Source organism: Poeciliopsis prolifica, unplaced genomic scaffold (genome assembly GCF_027474105.1).
Source record: "Poeciliopsis prolifica strain line A6 unplaced genomic scaffold, Auburn_PproV2 SCAFFOLD034, whole genome shotgun sequence".
Taxonomy (NCBI): domain Eukaryota; kingdom Metazoa; phylum Chordata; class Actinopteri; order Cyprinodontiformes; family Poeciliidae; genus Poeciliopsis; species Poeciliopsis prolifica.
The window spans coordinates 1,150,001-1,170,000 of record NW_026562409.1 but is presented as its reverse complement, the minus strand read 5'-3'; the positions used below and the strand labels follow the sequence as shown (position 1 = coordinate 1,170,000).

At 44.6% G+C, this 20,000-nt stretch overlaps 1 protein-coding gene across 2 annotated transcripts in view; it reads right to left on the bottom strand.

Annotated features, from left to right (window-relative positions):
* LOC129374023 (protein shisa-6) overlaps window positions 1–13,357 on the bottom strand; it is a 58,204-nt gene extending 44,847 nt beyond the window's left edge. For both annotated transcript variants that reach the window (XM_055052209.1, XM_055052210.1), the window contains exons 1-5: window positions 13,274–13,357; window positions 12,088–12,997; window positions 5,269–5,426; window positions 1,348–1,443; window positions 997–1,065 (exon numbers count right to left, since the gene is read on the bottom strand). In XM_055052209.1, the coding sequence (XP_054908184.1) occupies window positions 997–1,065; window positions 1,348–1,443; window positions 5,269–5,426; window positions 12,088–12,641 (877 nt within the window). In that variant the 5' untranslated portion in view covers window positions 12,642–12,997; window positions 13,274–13,357. The remainder of the gene's footprint in view (window positions 1–996; window positions 1,066–1,347; window positions 1,444–5,268; window positions 5,427–12,087; window positions 12,998–13,273) is intronic.
* Window positions 13,358–20,000: the final 6,643 nt, after the last annotated feature.

Below are 20,000 nucleotides of genomic sequence, written 5' to 3'. Positions count from 1 at the left end.
AGCAGAAAGATGTTTTCATAAAACTGAACAGCAAAATTCTGCCTCCACGACAACCAGCATGTAGAGAGCAGCTTAGAGTTATTGCAAAAAGAAATGCAAAAGTAAAACACGTGGAAAAGTAAAAGAGAAACGAATCATGAGGTGATGAGACATGTCCGTCCGGCTGCATGTTGAACCACAGCGAGAATCAGGTTCGGTTTGGAGACATTCTGGATCACAGCGTCTCAGTCGGGACGCAAATATTCACGATTTCTAAATCTGATGTTTAATATTTTCTCCCAGTCAGCAGTTTTCTGTAAATTATTTCAGATATTATGAGCATAACTAAACAAACTCTGCTTTGCTGCTCTCATGTAATGTCTGATATCCTGACCCGACCGAACAGAATCATCCATCCAGCCGGACCTGCAGCAGGACCTGAACCAGTGTAACACCTGTGGCCCCTGCCTGTGGCCCCTGATTGTGGCCCCTGCTTGTGGCCCCTGATTGTGGCCCCTGCTTGTGGCCCCTGCCTGTGGCCCCTGATTGTGGCCCCTGCTTGTGGCCCCTGCCTGTGGCCCCTGCCTGTGGCCCCTGATTGTGGCCCCTGATTGTGGCCCCTGCCTGTGGCCCTTGCTTGTGCCCCTGCTTGTGGCCCCTGCCTGTGGCCCCTGCCTGTGGCCCCTGCTTGTGGCCCCTGCCTGTGGCCCCTGATTGTGGCCCCTGCCTGTGGCCCTGATTGTGGCCCCTGATTGTGGCCCCTGCCTGTGGCCCCTGCTTGTGGCCCCTGATTGTGGCCCCTGCTTGTGGCCCCTGCTTGTGGCCCCTGCCTGTGGCCCCTGCCTGTGGCCCCTGATTGTGGCCCTGCCTGTGGCCCCTGCTTGTGGCCCCCCTGCCTGTGGCCCCTGCTTGTGGCCCCTGCCTGTGGCCCTGATTGTGGCCCCTGCTTGTGGCCCCTGCCTGTGGCTCCTCCAGTGTCGGTGTGAGCAGAGTGCAGGTGGTTCTGTCTGGACCTACCGTAGGACACGGGGATGTCCAGGTCGCCCTGCCAGGACATCTGGCCCGATTCGTCGATGGATTGCTGAGCTGTTGAAACACAAACGGGTTTCCTGTTCAGGACTTTTTCCCAATCCGACAAATTCTGAAGAGAGTAAAAACAGCCCTGCTGCCTTTCACACCGCCGGCCCACAAACCAGACGTGTCACTTTGTCTTTGGACGTTTGTGTAAGAACTTTGCAAGATGTCACGTCAAGCTGCTGTGGACTGCGATGTCCAAGCTTCATCGTGGAAAACAAAAGTCACATGGACTGTTTGTGTTCCTGAAGCTGCAGCAGGAAGTGGCGGCGCTGAGGCGGCAGGATGAGTTACCTTTCAGGTGGCTCCGGCCCAGAGTGACGAACCCAGAGGAGATGAAGTTATGCATGTCTGGTCCTCCAGGACGCAGGGTGTCCTTCCCATAATGCCCTGGGAACAAACACATCAACAGATTACTACGCTTTTATTTTATGGCATGTTCATTTCAATATTTTTAAACAATATCTTGCTGTTGCATATTTAAAAAATATAAAGGCATCCTGAGCTGGAAATCCAAATGTTTGCAGCTAAATGCATCATAAAACTATATCTGCATGCAGAAAATAAAAACAGCATAAAGAACAAACGGAGGAAATGGAGTTTGATACGAAGCTCCTGGTTCACATGAGAATCAAACAGTTTGTGACACGTTGACATTTATTCACACTTTTAAATGAAACAGAATCTCAGTTTCCTCTCCTTCCTGCGGTTTAATGGAAAGCCAGATGAGAATGCTAACCAAGGCTAGCGCAGCGCAACAGAGGAATTCACTCTAAGGTGGGAATATTGACTCATCAATATTTATTACCAGAAATGGCATCAGCATCATTCTGAGCTGTCAGATTCCTGCTCTGAGAACAAAATACATGGGATGTTTAAGACTAAAAGTGGATAAAAAACCAACAAATAAGAGTCTTTGTTTTTGGTTTAATTGTCTGCTGCACTGCAGAATGTGGAAAAGGGACAGTGAGGCTGGAAGGAGCTCAGAGTTGATCATAAATCTGGACCTGAGAGCAAATTAAAAACCAAAAGAGGAGAAAAAATGTCAATGCAAGAAGGTCCGTCTTTTCTGTATTCACCAGTTAAATGGCTGCGTCTCCATGGAGCCACTTCAGAGTGGATAACATGAGAGCAGCGGATCTGGATCGAACCGCGACCCAAACCGTCATCATGAGACGCCTGGGGACCGATCGGCCTTTTTAATAAAACCCAGACTATCATTAAAAAATGATTACCGTCAACAACATAACCTTTCATTTCGAAATAATAATAAAAATCATTATTTTGATCACTTCCAACTGAATGTGTGTATTCTCAAAGGAAAGATGAAATGATGTTGACTTCACAGTAAAACATGAATTATTCTCAGGTGGAAACATGAACGCATCATGAAGACGAGGCTCCGTGATGAAGACGAGGCTCCGTGATGAAGACGAGGCTCCGTGATGAAGACGAGGCTCCGTGATGAAGACGAGGCTCCGTGATGAAGACGAGGCTCCATGTTCAGTTTGTGCTGCAGCAGCACCAGGAGCAAACTGAAAATCAACGTCTCAGAAAACAGAGCGCTGCTTCTGGTCCGACTCAGCCGGTGTTTTACATTCCCAACCATAAATTTGTGTTTTCTTTAGGAAGCAGAAGGTGGAAAATACGAGAGTGACCTAATATTCAGCTTTGGCAGAAGATTTTTACTTCTAGAGAAGATCTTTTGAATTGATCTGGGAATGAATCCAAGGAAACGGCTGCAGAGTTTCCAAACAGTGACTGCAGCAGCAGCAGCTTCCAGAAACGCCTCGTTGATCCAGCGCTGCACCACAAAACCAGTACGACCAGCAGGGACGAGTCCAGTCACAAAGACAGAATGAGGGACAGACTGACGGTGAGACGTCCCTCCAAACCACAGAAGAAGAATTTCATCAGGCAGAACAACAAAGATTCAAATCCTTTTTTGTTTGACTTTTACTTTAAAATGCTTCAAAATGATCCTTCCTGTGTGGAAAGAGTTTATTAAAGGTTGTTTATAACGTAAAGAGATTAAGGCTGAGAGTTTAGAGTTTATTTTTTATTGATTCGTTTTTGAGCACAAATTCAGAGCAAGAACAAAAGCCAAAACCTGATTTTGTTGTTACTTTAATAAATAAAACAAACTGCCTTTAAATGTTTCATTTCTACACAGTAGATTTGAACCTCGAGATGGAAACATATAGCTGAGAAGTTTATTGGTAGATTTTAAATAAACTTTCAAAATGTAAATAAAATGTGTTTCCATCTGCAGGTTGAAGTGAATCAACCAGGACACAAAGCGTGACGTCATAAGATAAACAGGAAGTAGAAACGAGCACAGAGGAAAAACAAGCTGTGATTATTCTGGTGACAGAAATCTGAGTCTAAAGCAGAAACAGCTGATCAGTCATGGGAGGAAATGATCCAAAGCTGCAAAAACTGCTTTTCAAAAGTGAGGAAGTTATTTTGAATTTTCTGATTTTGCTCTTCAACATGTTCATAAAAACAGTGACAGCATCGATTTTAGTAAGACCAAACCTGATTTCTATTTGCTAAAAGCCGTAGAGAAAAAAACCAGATTCATTATTGACCCTGATTCTCATCCTGATGCCTCATTTTGCATCTGGACCCAAACTTTCATTTCCTCCTGATGTTTCATTAAGTTCCTCCTGCAGCAAAGCGACACAAAATACACAAAACGCTTCCAGCTTAAGGAGAAAACTGCCACTTTCTCTTTCTCTCCTAACATGTACGGCTACATACATGTACTGTATGTAGCCGCGCCGGGCGACAAGCCGCTGGTTTCTCTCGGTTTTCTGCGTCTCCATCTCCAAACATGGAGCTTTACGCAGTGGCTCCATTTCTCTGCTGTTCATCTGCGGCTCAGAAGCTGCATCTTATGCTGCTGCTGCATGTGATTGTTCTAAATTAAAATCAGCACTTTCTTCTTTGATTTCCAATTTTGACTTCCAATTATCCACTTCCTGCTCATGAGCTCCCCCTGGTGGCTGAAGAAACAGCCACAGAAAAGCCGCTACAAGCCACATGGTTCAAAGAGTAACGGCTAATAGTCCGAATCATACAGTCCATCATACAGTCACCTCTCTGTCACTAAATGTGTTTTAATATTTTCCAGGCGTGAATCTTTTCTAACCCTGAAGTTATTTTCTGTCTCACTGGATCATTTTAGCAGAACATGTAGAAACAGAAACATGTTCAGTTGTCATTTATAGTAAATTACTTTACATTTTGAAATGTCACAAATTTGCTTTTATTCAGAATTGATGACAGTCTGTTTAAGCTAAAGCACTAATTTATTAGTGCAAATATTCATTTTCCATGTTTTAATCTTTGTCAGAAAACGATTCGTGTTTCAAGAGAAACCCATCAGCTGTGATAAATATTTCTTCACTTTGTTGATAAATTAGCTAAAATGTGTGATGTGAGTCACGTCTCTTGATTAGCAGCACAGATTCAAACACAGAGATCAGGTCAGCCTGCAGGCGCAACCACAGCAGGACGCTCTGAAATCCTTTAAGAACAATTCATATGCCATTAACTGTCATTTATGGGTTTCTGTTGAATTTGCTCTGTAATTTATTTCTGTTCAAATGTGAAACAATTAGTTATCAAAATGTTGGATTAGGAAAAATTAAAAAGCAGATTTCTGCAAAAACCATCAAAAATCTGATTTGCAGTGAAGGCAGCAGGAAACCTGAGCAGCTTCCGGCTGTCATTCTGTTTTTCATCCCAGTTTAACCAGTTTAGTTCAGGTTAACCAGTGAATAATTTATGTTGCCGTGGAAACATATTAGAGAGCTCCCAGCCGTCTTTTGCATCTCTCATTGAGTCAATGTTTGAAGCAGCTGCTAATAAGGAAAATAATGAATCTGGGTCGCCATACTGGGTCAGTCAGGAAGTCCGCTGATCCCAGGAGCCGCGACCCGGAGACCCGCCGGAAAAACCGGGAAAAATGACGGAAAACGTCTGAAAAACCTCCAGACTGAGAAACACAGAGGAAGGTCAGCCAGAACCGATGCTGAGTGGACTGAACCAGAACCAAGAGCCGTTTATTTCTTATTTATTAGCATGAAAGTGACTGAAGCAAACTAAACAATAAAAGTGGGAAAAGATGCAGCAAATGAAAGCATCTGAAGGTTTTCAGCTCCAGGCTGAAAGGTCAGCAGGGACATGATGGACCTGCTGGTGTCCTACCGTGGTTGGACGTCTTGGTGTGGACCGGGGTGTAATGGTTCTTTGAGCTCCTGACCGGCGTCTCGTCTTTGGGAGAACCATCGATGGCCGCCATGTTTTCATGCTCAAACTGCGACGCAGAAGTCGACCCTTGTTGCCTCAGGATGTCCGCCAGCGCTCTGAAAGGAAAACACACATTTCATTCTCTGCTCCTTCTGTCTGGCAGAGCATTTCAAACCACTCTGAGATGAAGCCCTGCACATTCACTGTCACAGGAGGAGAATTACAGCGTTGGCTCAGATCCTCCACTTGGTAGCAGAGCAACAAATTTTCTTTAAAATCAAAAGATAAAACAGCCAGCATGTCGCCGAGTTACTGCAACAGTTAATCGTCCTTCCTCTAACGCACAACCCGTTCAGAGTTAACATTTATAAACTGAGCCTGAAACAAAATGACTTCTGACATTCTCTGAATATGTAAACCTGGAAAACTGACATATTTGGTTTGAGACAATAAAACATTTAGAAAAACTAAACCTTAGTGATGTATCAGTTTATTCTGATTACATTTTAATCGAATGACAGGACTAATACATCAAAATGATTATAAATTCCTTTGTGTTTGTTTCAAATGTAATGGAGAGAGAAGCAGAGAGAATAAAGGCTGATATCAGAAGTCCAGAGTTTTATAAAGACAAAACAGAAAACTGAAAAACTGCAGCGACAAACAAAATGCAAATAAAACCATAAGAAGTTGAACTTCACTGAAAGTCAAAGAACTGGTTAAAACACAGACATGTTTTCCTGTCTGAGAGGAAATCCTGCAGACAGCCAGAGGTTGAGTGGAATTGGGTTTTCAGTAAAACAGAACAAAAGCTGCAGAAAATGACTCTCCGTTTCATGAAGCGTGACACGAGGGAAAGAAACAGGCTCTGCGTTTCCTTAAAGGAAATAAAAAGGGCAGCCTAACTGTGTCAATGTCAGCCTAATGCAAACACACAGTCCACTTTTCCATAACTTGGTGACTTTGGGAGATATTCGGAGTATTAATAGCATTTCCCTTCCAGGGCGCGCTCACTTTCGCCGTTTCCTTTCTGCAGACGGAGACGACCTGATTTCCTTGGTCCCAGCTGACTGCCGCGTCGCCACGCATCGTGCTAAAGAATGGACGCAAATCTGAAAGACGGAAAAGCCACTGAGCAAGTTTTCATCATGTGGAGCTGCTTGGGAACGTCGTCTGAAACGAAGCGACAGCAGAAGTTCATTTCCTGCTGAGAAACCTGAAAAACTCCTGAAATCCTCAGAGCAAAAGAGGAAACACCTCAAGTTTGGGAACGCCTCAGGTTTGGGAACGCCTCGGTTCGGTGTGAGGCGTTTGGGAACGCCTGGGATCGGTGTGAGGCATTTGGGAACGCCTGGGATCGGTGTGAGGCGTTTGGGAACGCCTGGGTTCGGTGTGAGGCGTTTGGGAACGCCTGGGTTCGGTGTGAGGAGTTTGGGAACGCCTGGGTTCGGTGTGAGGCGTTTGGGAACGCCTGGGATCGGTGTGAGGCGTTTGGGAACGCCTGGGTTCGGTGTGAGGCGTTTGGGAACGCCTGGGTTCGGTGTGAGGAGTTTGGGAACGCCTGGGTTCGGTGTGAGGCGTTTGGGAACGCCTGGGATCGGTGTGAGGCGTTTGGGAACGCCTGGGATCGTGTGAGGCGTTTGGGAACGCCTGGGATCGGTGTGAGGCGTTTGGGAACGCCCGGGTTCGGTGTGAGGCGTTTGGGAACGCCTGGGATCGGTGTGAGGCGTTTGGGAACGCCTGGGTTCGGTGTGAGGCGTTTGGGAACGCCTGGGTTCGGTGTGAGGCGTTTGGGAACGCCTGGGATCGGTGTGAGGCGTTTGGGAACGCCTGGGATCGGTGTGAGGCGTTTGGGAACGCCTGGGATCGGTGTGAGGCGTTTGGGAACGCCTGGGTTCGGTGTGAGGAGTTTGGGAACGCCTGGGTTTGGTGTGAGGAGTTTGGGACCAAAAGGTTTTCCTCTTTTGTTTGAAAGCATCTTTACAAACCAGAAAATAAGAAACATGAAATAAAAACCAGAAAGAGTTGTGCTGAGCATTTCGATGATATTTTCTTAAATATTGATGCTGCAGGATCTGCTGTGAGTTTTTGCTGATCCGTTTTACGCTGTGGAATATAAACCCATAGAAACTAAGATTCCTTCTTTCAGCTCGTTAACCAGCAGTGCTCAGGAGCAGGTGTGGGAGGGGGGAGCGCGAGGAAAAGTTTGTGCTGCAGCAGCTGAATTAACTCTGAATGATGGCGCAGTAACTGTTTTCTCTCAATCATCTCCAGCTTCATGAGGATCTGAGTCACAGAATGAAGCCCAAGATTTTAGTTTGGTTGTTTCATGAAACTTGACTGAAAGTAGAAAACTCAAATTCCTGTGGAAACATCAGCTGGCTTCTCTTTTCACACCATGTTCTGCTGCAATTAGGGAACAGAAGCCCGGCTCCTCGCCGCCGCCAGGCACAAATTGCATTTCAGTTTGCTCTGCAGAAAGTGATCAATACGACCTGTTCGAGTCGCAGCTCGCTCACTATCTGCCGTTTTCCATGAAGGTCACAGAACAAACAAAGGCCTGCTGGCCGGACAGACAGACAGACGGACAGACAGACAGACAGACAGACGGACAGACAGACAGACAGACAGACAGACAGACAGACAGACAGACAGACAGAGAGACAGACAGACAGACAGACAGACGGACGGACGGACACGGACGGACGGACGGACAGACAGACAGACAGACAGACAGACAGACAGACAGACAGACAGACAGACAGACAGACAGACAGACAGACAGACGGACAGACAGAGAGATGGAGGCTCACTTCTCCTTTCACAGGCTAAAGGCCTCAGCAAAGTGCTGGAAATAAACAGACACTGTTTAGGAGCCAAATAAAAAAGCATCTTTACCAAAACTGAAAATATGTAACTTCATCAGAAGAAGAGACGTTACAAAGCTAAACTATCATCTCCACTCTGAAGTGAAGTTTCTTCAAAACGAAGCAAGAAAAGCAGATAAAACATGACGGTGGTCGTTCTTCCAGCCTAAAACTGCTTCCTCAAACTCCTGCTAAACCCAAAGCTGAACCCGGAGGAAATCCCAGTCGGTCATCAGCGGTTGGATGAAGACGCTTCTGGCTGAGTAATCCCCGACATTTTGAGAACAGCAGGCGGCCGATCCGCCGCAACAACGTTTGATTGTTCTTCAATCATTCAGTCTGCTTCAGACAAAACGGACCGCAGAGCCAGATGACGCTAATGGCTCATGAATAAAAGCAAAAATACATGACTAATATCTACTGCACCCCACACACACACACACACACACACACACACACACACACACACACACACACACACACACACACACACACACACACACACACACACACACACCTCCTCAACCCTGGTAAAGAAAATCCAACCTTTCTTTTGACTGCATTTGCAGAACGTTGAGGGAAAAAAAGCCAAAAGTTGAACAGAATTGAATCTTTCTGCCTCCAGAGCAGCACTTAGTTTCCTCCTCTAACATTTCAGACAGACGATCTGCGTCCATCTGAGCAATCTGGAGTTTGTTTCTGACCCAGCTTTCAGCTTTCAGGTTGCAGACCAAACATTTCACTGACTGTGTGTCATGATGTCTGTGACTGAAGGTGAACGTTTCATAAAACTTGAAGCAAGCAGCTTGGCCAGACGATGAGGATTCAGAGGAAGAATCCAGAGATGCAGAATCTCATCATTAAAGATGAGGAGCTAAAATGCAGAAGCAGGAGAGGAAGATGACAGGAGAGCTAATCAGAGGGAAGGTGGTGCAGCTCAGAGAAAACAGCAAAACTGAAGCAGGAGAGAAATTAACACCAAGAAAAATCCTTAAAAGAATCTAAAAAATGAAATCAATTCAAATATACAGAAACCAGGAATCCATTTTGTATGGCAACACCTCAGTAACAATAATACAGAGAAATACACATAGTATGGCAAGACCTTTAAAGCATAAATAAACCTCATTAAGGAATGGGATTTAAAATGTTTTGGTATTTCCAACAGTTCATGATGAATTTGACTTGTTAAAGTCATTTTTTCTGAAAAAGAACAAATAAATAAACTGATCTTGTTTTAAACTCCAGTTATTCTGATCTGTAGTTTGTTGAAGTTTCCAGATTATTAAATATGTGCGATTTCTGAAATGACAACATCGTGACTATTCATGCTTCCATGGCAACCGTTCCCTGTCTGCATCTACTCAACTGGACGCTCAGTTTCCCTGAATGCTCCTGAACGCATCACTCAGCTTCCCCAGAGTGTGGATTGTTTAGCCTTTCAGCCTTTGGGTCAAAGGTCATCCTGTTCTTCGTCTTTTCTCATCCTTGACAAGAGATTTCAGCTCAAAGCCACCAAAACTATCTTGGTTTTATAGAACTGACTGAGTTTTGTTCTGGTGATCCGTTTGGATCGTCAGGAATCTGTTCTGCCTTTTCCAGCTGATCGATTCTCATCGGCTGTAAATGAAAACATGTGATGGTTTGTTTCTGCTTTCACCTTCATCTGAATATTATTTTGAAATATTCCAGGAAACTTCTGTTGCTTAAATTTTCCTGTTCATGTACTTTTGAAAACAGAAGTTGTGAAAAGGTCAAAGGTTGTTCAGACGGACTGATAAGAGCTGAAAAGAAACCAGAAACTTAGAACATAGTTCATGTTTCCACACAGCTGAAATCCTTCCTCTGAGGAGGAGCAGAAGCATGACGAGAGTCAGGCAGCTGGAGCAAAGCATAAATACAATAAAATACAATAAAATAAAATAAAATAAAACAAAATAAAATAAAATAAAATACAATAAAATAAAATAAAATAAAATAAAATAAAACAAAATAAAATAAAATAAATACAATAAAATAAAATAAAATAAAATAAAATAAAATAAAATAAAAAAAATAAAATAAAATAAAATAAAATACAATAAAATAAAATAAAATAAAATAAAATAAAATAAAATAAAATAAATACAATAAAATAAAATAAAAAAAATAAAATAAAATACAATAAAATAAAATAAAACAAAACAAAATAAATAAAATAAAATAAAAATAAAATACAATACAATAAAATAAAATAAAACAAAATAAAATAAAATAAAATAAAACAAAACAAAATAAAATACAATAAAATAAAATAAAATAAAACAAAATAAAATACAATAAAATAAAATAAAATAAAATAAAATAAAATAAAATAAAATAAAATAAAATAAAATAAAATAAAATGAAATGAATTGAAATCCTGAGGAGGATCAGAAACACATGAGACCGATTAGAAACTAGAAGAAAAGCACCAGAACAGAACCAGAACCATCCGGAAGCCCAGAGGACGGGTCATCAGAATCCTACTGCCTCTGATGCTTCGATTCAGCAGAAACATGTTCAGTAAAACCAGCGTATGAATATATCAGTATAGATCAGTAACATGCTGATACTCAGGAAGTGATGTCATTCCTGTGAAAACGCCACAGGAACCGAGAAATAAATCACATAAACTGGAAGCTGAAATAACTAGAAATAAAAGCAAAATGTCAGAGAAACATAGAAAATAATAGAAAATGAATAAACTTCCAGAGTAAAACTTTGACTAGAAAGAAGCTGGAAAAGTTCAAAGTTCACAGAAATAAAAACTGGATGATGATGTAAAATATGATCATTAATATTACGGTGAAAATTAAAAAATAAAGCAAAATTATCCAGGAATTTATTTATTTCAAACCTTTCAGGACAGACGTGTGTCACCAGCGATTTATTCCTGAAACGGACCAGGCTGCGGTTCTGGCCCGGTCCAGCCCGGTCCGGCCCGGTCCACAGGAACCATTGAAACCTCATTAAACCTGCAGGTCCGGTTCTGGAGAACTCTGGCTCGGCGCCGGATTCAGCTGCTGCTGACGGACTCCTCTCATCTGGGTCAGTCGCTCACAACGGTTCCGTCAGAACCTTCAGAACCATCAGAACCGTTAGAACCATCAGAACCTTCAGAACCATCAGAACCATGAGAACCTTCAGAACCATCAGAACCATCAGAACCGTTAGAACCATCAGCACCTTCAGAACCATCAGAACCATGAGAACCTTCAGAACCTTCAGAACCGTTAGAACCATCAGAACCTTCAGAACCATCAGAACCTTCAGAACCATCAGAACCATGAGAACCTTCAGAACCTTCAGAACCGTTAGAACCATCAGAACCTTCAGAACCATCAGAACCTTCAGAACCATCAGAACCATGAGAACCTTCAGAACCTTCAGAACCTTCAGAACCGTCAGAACCATCAGAACCTTCAGAACCATCAGAACCTTCAGAACCATCAGAACCATGAGAACCTTCAGAACCGTTAGAACCATCAGAACATTCAGAACCATCAGAACCATGAGAACCTTCAGAACCTTCAGAACCGTCAGAACCATCAGAACCTTCAGAACCATCAGAACCTTCAGAACCATCAGAACCATCAGAACCACGAGAACCTTCAGAACCTTCAGAACCTTCAGAACCTTCAGAACCATCAGAACCATCAGAACCTTCAGAACCATCAGAACCATCAGAACCATCAGAACCTGTTTTATTGTTTCAGATTTGCGCATCTAAGTCTGAATCTTTAGATTTGCATTGAATACACATGCACGCCACACCTTTCAGATTTTAATCAGGTTTTCTGTGCTTGCATTAAACATTCAGTTCTTCCTGTTGGTCACAGGAAGTCACGATGCTGAGGCTTGTCAATGGAAATGAACCGGATCATCTTACCTGTGAACGTTCATCTCCTGCGGCGGCTTCGTGGCTTTATCATAAGCAACTTTAGCAAAAATCCCAATGGCGATGATGAGCGCGATGACCCCGCAGGTGATGTAGACCGTGGTGTTGGTCTGGTCCAGCTCCGGGTCGTAGATGTCCCCGGCGGGGGTCGGGGTGGGGGACGGGACCTTGACCCACTCCGGGGTGTTGTAGTTGTTGCAGGTCTTCTGCTCCAGCCGCTTGCCGCGGTCCGCGCAGCAGAAGCGCAGGAAGCAGCTGCCGCAGCAGAAGCGGTGGTCGGTGTTGTTGCAGGAGAACTCCTTGTCGTACTGGCCGCTCACGTCGTAGTAACCCCAGCAGGTGTCGTGGGAACCCGCGGACGGAGCCTGGAGCTGGGTGACTCTCGGCGGGGCGGCGGCGGGCAGCGCGGTGCTGTTGGTCACCTCCTTCGCCTTCGGGTTCCTCCTCGGCGGGCTCTTGCTCCTCTTGCTGGCGGTGGCGGCGGCGCACAGGACATTCAGCGGGTCCAGGGAGATGAAGAGCAGCAGGAGGTGCTTCATCCCCATCGTTTGAGGACCGCTGGTCTCGGCTCGCTGACCTCCGCTCTGCTGGCTCTGGATGTCCGCCTCTTACCGAGTGGAGCCTCTGGCGCGTTGCTTCACCTCTGCGTCTCTCGTCTGTGCCAAGCTCACACCCGCGGACCCTGACAGGCTGATGGTTCCCTCATTAGACATTTTCTGACTCTGTGGGGATCCGACACACGCGCTATTTCAGGAAAACGTTGAATTATGAAAAGTTTCTTTTTGGAAAGTCTCTGCGTAACGAGCCGAACTGAGCCGATGTCCTCTGGAAAAACCTGCGTCTGTTCTGTGGATCTGCTGGATCTGCTGGATCTGGTGGATCAGTGTGGATCTGTGTGGATCTATGTGGAGAGGTGAGAGGCTGGTCAGTTAGTCTGATCTGAGCCCGTTAAAGACACAGTGACTGTGGTCCTTCAGCACCACGGAGAGCGCCACGATGAAACGCCTTTAACGTCTAAACTCTTTTCTGTTTCTCTGGAGACACTGATCACATCTGCGCGTTTACTATTTCAGTTCGTCTTCCTTCCTCTGAAAACCCGAACCCAAACTTTAACTGTCCTCTAATAAAAGACTAAACAAATGAAGACGATGAGCAGCAGAAACAGAAAAACACTTACAGGCTGGAGGTTCCGGAAGCGCCGCGCCGCCTCGGCTACTGAATCAGAGCCAAGACCTCTCCTCTGCTCTGCTCTCCTCTTCTCCGCTCCGGCCCGCCTCCTCTCTCTGCGGACGGCCCTCCGCCCGCGTCAGCCGGCTCAGGTACTCCGTTAATTACCCCCCACCTCCCCTCCTGCCCCGCCTCCTCCTCCCTGCAGGTTTCAGTCAGTAACTCAGGAAAATAACAGTTAGAAAAATGTTTTGGAGGAGAGGAGGAGTGTGTGTGTGTGTGTGTGTGTGTGTGTGTGTGTGTGTGTGTGTGTGTGTGTGTGTGTGTGTGTGTGTGTGTGTGTGTGTGTGTGTGTGTGTGTGTGTTAAGTAAGTTTCTTTTGGGGGCGATTTGCAGCGACCAACTGACCTGACCTGAATGTTTTAGGAGATGTGGGGGGAACCGGAGCGCCCGGGGAAAACCCACGCAAACACGGGGAGACCATGCAAACTCCACACAGAGGGTCTCTGTGAAGACGCAGCGCTAACCGCTGCGCCACCGTGCTGCCCACGTTTTTTCAATTGGGTGGGGAAGGCTTGGTTAGGCTTGTAAGGGTGTGTGTGTGTGTGTGTGTGTGTGTGTGTGTGTGTGTGTTAAGTAATCTGTTAATTTTGTGGGAGAGAGAGAAAGAAAATTGATTTTTTTTGGGTCCATTTGTGAGATAAAGTTAATGTTTCAGTTTTTAGGCTCTAATTAAGTTTTTTAGGCTCTAATTAAGATTTTTAGGCTCCTCCCAATTATTTAGAAATTGGGAGCAGAGAGAAGGGAAAGACATGCAGCAGATTCCCCAGGACTGGGAATCAAACGCAGGTTGACAAACAAAACCTTTCAGTCATGTCCTAAATAAAACCTAATTTTGACAAGTTTAGCAATAAAACACAGTAAAATGTGTTGGGAGTTTCTTTTCGGGGGCGATTTGCAGCGACCAACTGACCTGACCTGCATGTTTTAGGAGATGTGGGGGGAACCGGAGCGCCCGGGGAAAACCCACGCAAACACGGGGAGACCATGCAAACTCCACACAGAGGGTCTCTGTGAAGACGCAGCGCTAACCGCTGCGCCACCGTGCTGCCCACGTTTTTTCAATTGGGTGGGGAAGGGATCGAATTTGGGGGAAAAACGTAGCTGCTGTAAACGTCCTGCTGTCGGAGCGTCGCATGGCGCCCCGAACGCAGACGCTACAACCTTCCTGCGTCTGATTCCAGTCCTCAGTCTCTCTTGCATGTCTTGCTCCTTCTCTGATTGCTTCACTCTTTTGGTTTTTTTGACTTCTTCAGTCGCAGAGTGTTACAAATTTTTTTCCAGATTGAAAATTTGGACTTTCTCTTTTCACCCTCCTGCATGGTGTCAGTGTGTGGATGGTCCATCTCTTCCATGCCAGTTTCGTCAGAGATCTCCTCCGTGGATTCTTGATTGGTGGAACAAGGTCCTCCATAAAGCTCCTCCTCCGAAGAAACCTCTTGACTGGAAACTTGGACCAGGTCGAGTTGGATTAGAGAACTTACCTCCTTCTCTTGGGAACCATCCTTCTCTTGTCTCAGCAGGTCAAAAATGACTTGGAAAGAGCCAGACAGATCCTGTCTGGCTCTTTCCAAGTCATTTTGCAGACAGGCCACCTGCTGTTGGTACTGCTCTGTTAGTTGTATCAAAGCAGTGATGTCCGTCTCGTATCTGCAGCTGAGCTCTTTGTACCTACTGTCAGCCTTCTGCAGCTCATCCTGGGCGCTGCTGACCTTCTCCTGCAGGATGTTGACCTCTTGTCTGCTCTTTTCCAGGAGGACGGCGTTCTCGGCTCCGATGGTGTCGAGCATCGCCTCGTCCTCCTCGGATTTCTTTCGATGACTTTCTCTCTCCTGTGTGATCTGCTGCTGCAGTTTTTTAACTTGTTGTTTTAGGGCACAAAACGTTCTTTCCTGGAGAAGCTGCTCTCTGTTACCAAGGGACATTGTCTGTTGCTTGATCCTCTGCCGGTACGACTCATTCTGCTGCTGCAGATGGATGATGTCCGTCTCGTACCGGCAGTGGAGCTCTTTGTACATCTGGTCCTTTTCCGCTCTCTCGTTCTCCAGGAGTCTTTGTGCTTCTTTGATTCCCTCTTCATAAACCTTCTGTGTTTGGGCCTCCAGCCTCACCAGAGCAACTTCAGCTTCGTACTTGGAGCTCAGCTCCTTGTACGAAGTCTGAAGTGCGTCCATTTCTTCCTGGAGGCCCTTACTCTTCTCTCTCTCTCGCTCCAGCTCTGCCTCCAGGTGGGCCAGTCGCTGGTGGTCTTCATACCTTCCAGCTCTCTCCATCTCCAGGAGGGAGCTCAGCCTTCCGATTTCCCCTTGGGAGGCATTGGGCTGCACAGGAGGGAACCCGCCTTGGTGGTTCTGCTGGGCTCCCCTTCTCCCGTGGGTCCAATCAGTTCAAAGTTGAATGTCGGTGAACGATGAGACATTTTTTCTCCTAATGCTTTCGCTAAAATCGTCGTTTGGAAAACTTCCTTAAAGAGTTTTGCGAGCGTCTGAACAAGTCAGGGGTATTGCAAGCAATGACAAATTTGCAGAATTGTGTCACATACAATTCTCCAGTTGATGACATCACTGATGGCATTGGCTGTGACATCACAGAATCTCCCTTTGCTGGTGGAGTGGCATCATTCCACCACCAATTATCCTACTCTTTATTCTTTACCTTCAAAACAAGAATAATTCCTGATTCATTGTTTTTATCCCGTATATCAGGAGCATCCGACTCATTTCCATTTGGGGCCAGATAGAAAACGATAGTGGGAAAGAAAATGTATCATAAATAGACGTAAACAACGGTTGTAATGTTCTGGTGTAATTGTTTATTGTTGTCATAGCAGCCGCCTACCAAGATGGCTGCCAGGTAAAACAAGGAATGCTGTACTCTATATTTCCAGTGTGTTTTCTGGTTTGGTCACATGACCTGCAGACAGACAGACTTTTAAGGAAACCTTCAGGTAAAGCAGCAGGTCAATAGAGGTGGAACCAAAACCAGCTCCGTCTCAACTGTTTGCTGAAAGAACATGGAAGATGGTGAGGAATGTTTTAATAGAGAGCCTCCATCCTCATGTTTCATCAGTTTGAACCTCTGGGCTGATTAAGGCCTTATTGATCCTCTGGTAACTAAGAACATCGATTAGACGTTATTTATTGACAGTACAATTATTATTCTTAACCAGACTAAAAGCATTTACCTGTGGAATGCTAAGTGTATGTATTGCTTGGTGCACATATTGTTGATATAGTTCAGGGGTTTTTATTGTCATACCACCACCGGCCACCAGGGGCTCCCCAGCGTGCCCCAGCCCCAGGCCAGGGTGGCTCCAGGGTGGGACCTCATGTACGGAGAGAACAACCCCTGTTTCCAACGGTCGTATCATCATAAGGGATCTTTGGGCTGCACTTGGTCTGGTCCCTCACCTAGAACCGTCTGCACTGGGCAGCAGAACTCCTGGATCACTGGGACACGCAAACCCCCCCAGGTGGCAGCCCATGGAGGGTGTGTGTGTGTGTGTGTGTGTGTGTGTGTGTGTGTGTGTGTGTGTGTGTGTGTGTGTGTGTGTGTGTGTTTGTGTGTGTGTGTGTGTGTGTGCGTGTGTGTGTGTGTGTGTGTGTGTGTGTGTGTGTGTGTGTGTGTGTGTGTGTGTGTGTGTGTGCGTGTGTGTGTGTCCGGGGTTCTGAGTTTGATCAGCTTCTGATCTAAAGATGTTTCAGGACCTGAAATCATTTTGTGAGATTTTACGGCTGCATTATGGTTGATATGTTGATTTTGGAAATGAGATTTTGATAATTCCTCATTTCAGTGGACATGTGATCAATGATCAGATGTTTTCTAATTTCAGCTCTTGTTGAAACAAACATTCATGTTCACAAAGTTTTGATCATCTTGAATATAAATTTCTGCAATTGGTTTTATGATGTTTCAGTTTTTGCTCCTTAACTTAATAAATCAAACCTTCACTTTCAGCTTCCTTTTTATTTATTCCTTTAATTTTATTTTTCTGTTTGTTAAAAACATCAACATGTTCTCTGGTGATTCCTGGAGTTTATCAATAACAATGCAGTGAATAGAAACCAAAGCTGCAGCAGCAGAAACTCATTTCTGGAGAATATTTTAGGACTGGAGACGATAAACTCTGAACATGAAGTTTCACTGCATTCGCTTTCTTCCTCAGTTTCTGCACTTCTTGTGGATTTTTCTTTGATCTGATCTTATCTTTTATAAAATGTCTGACCATATATCTATGCTCCTAATCATGTCAACAATTTGACACCAAAACTACAAATAATAATTTCCTGTTGGAGTAAAAATGACTGTTTATCAAGAACCTGCTGCACTTCCCTGTAAGATATCAATTATTTCATTTCAGAAATGCAATTAACTGTTAGAACCATCAGAAAGAAAACCAGGAAGTGGTAACAGGCAGGCAGCTCCTGATTGGTGCGTTTTTGGATTTAAATTCTGATCTGAACAGTTTTAAATATTTCACAGTAAAACGTTTGAAGCTGCATCAGTGACGTTTCTCTGACGGCTCCTCTGTTGGGAATGTGAGTGTTTGAAAAGGTTCTGCTGGTGAACGCAGCTCCATCTCTTCTTCTGCTTTAGAAAATAAAAACATGCTGCAGCGGCTCCTGAACTCGCCTGATTTTCATTTAATGTCTGGAGCAGCACATCCAGCAAAACTAACATTTCACATAAATGCATCATTTATTCTCTAATGAATCCTGGAGCTGCTGGTTGGAGCTGAAGGTCAATAAAAGTTAATAAAAACTCGTTTCTGCTGGTGGTTTAATGATCTCCACCAATATGTTTTAATCTGGTGAAAGCTGCTGCAGCAGATGGTGAAACGGCCACACTGCAGCAGTCAGGCCGCTAACTTTGACAGAGAAAGGAAGCGCTTTTAAATTGACTTTCAGATACTCTGTTCTGAGTGTGTGGCCCGGCCCGGCCCGGCCCGTTATTATCCGACGTGTCAAAGCTCATCCATCTGGAGCGACTGCAGCTCAGATTTATTTGTTTTAGCCGCGGCGCTGTTGGACCAAGGTCTGCAGTTATTGCTCATTCTGACGTTTCATCTAATGAGTGAAACTTTGATCCTTCAGCAAGAGGAAAATGTTCCAACACTTGCATGCTAATTTAAATCAGAAATCATTACATATTTTTGAAATTATAACTCAGCATTTTGAGGTTGGAAAGAGACAAAATGTGGAAATAATAAAGAAAAAACATTTTTCTATGGTAGCAGCTTAAGATATAAAAATTAAAACTGTGTCTGACGTGACATTTCCTTAAAGTTTTGAACCAAAGTTCCTCCTTCAGATGAAGTCACGGGCCACTGAGCTGCAGCCCCGCCGGCCGCCGGACCTTTTCTCCCTCATCGTTTCTGTCTGACTGCAGTTAGTGAAATAAATGCCAGAAGAGAAATCATTAAAAGGTGAGTAAAAAACCTGCAGCTCAGTTTCTGGTCGTGTTTCAGTTATTTTCAGATCCTTTCAGATCCTAACCCTAACCTTTCAGATGACTGAAAGGATCTGAAACATCCAGTTTCTGTTAAAGGCCCGGTCCATGATGGAGCCATCGCCGTGCTTCACATGTTCAGGGACAGTTTCTCTCCTTACATCAGGAGTTTAAAAAGAATCATATTTGTTTTGATGAAAAATGAGTCAAATGTCACGGTGACAATCTGAGACGTTTCTCCATGTTTGTTCTGGGAGAACCAAGCGTCTCCACAGAGCAGGAAGAGTCTGACGGGACATAAACGGAGCAGTGCTGCGTTCAGGGAAACGTTTCACACCAAGCAGGCGGATCCAAACACTTTGCAGCTTTACAGCAAACAACCTGCAGGGTAGGAAGGAAACGTTTCACTGCAGTCAGCCTGTCAAAGACAGATGAGCAGTTCATTAGACGACAGGATGTGAAGGTTCCTCCTGCCTGCTTCCTCCTGACGGATTCATTTAAATCTGGTCTTCATCAACTTGACTTCACACTCTTCCTTGACTTTATCTGTCCGAACCATTTTATCTGGACAGGAGAAGAGCTGGACGTTAACTGCCAGCTTGTTCTTTGAGGGTCCAAATCACAGAACCATCAAATGACAGGAAGAAAGAGCATTTGACAAATTTCCCTCTGCTGTGGCGCCTCTGGAAGGCAGCGTCCGCAAATTGGCTCTAAATTCTGCAGTCAGTCAGAAGGCAGGTCAGGTCCAGCTGACCAGAACCGGGTCGTTCTGGACCTGAGCTGGTCTGCTGACCTCAGCAGAAACAACCAACGAGGACATGAAGACGGTAAACGGCATCATGGAGGAGCATTGCTGTAAGAACACGCTGAAGGTGGAGCGAAGGAAAGAGGCGGAGCTTCTTAAAGAGACAGAGCCCCAATTCCATTACATCAAATTGAGACGTCAGATTTCTGTAAAATCATATTTGACATAAGCAACAATTTTATAGTCACTTAATAACAAAACCCCTTTAATATCCCGCAATAAACTCAGAAAAATTACATTTATGTTATCATTTGGCAAACTTTTCTGTCTCTAAAGAATTTGAACAAATTAAATCATTTCAAAAATTTACCTGCAATAAAATTGAAGTTATTTCTTAGTTTTTGTCAAATTCACAATACAACATCCAACCATCATCCATCCATCATCCAACCATCATCCATTCATCCATCCATCCATCCATCCA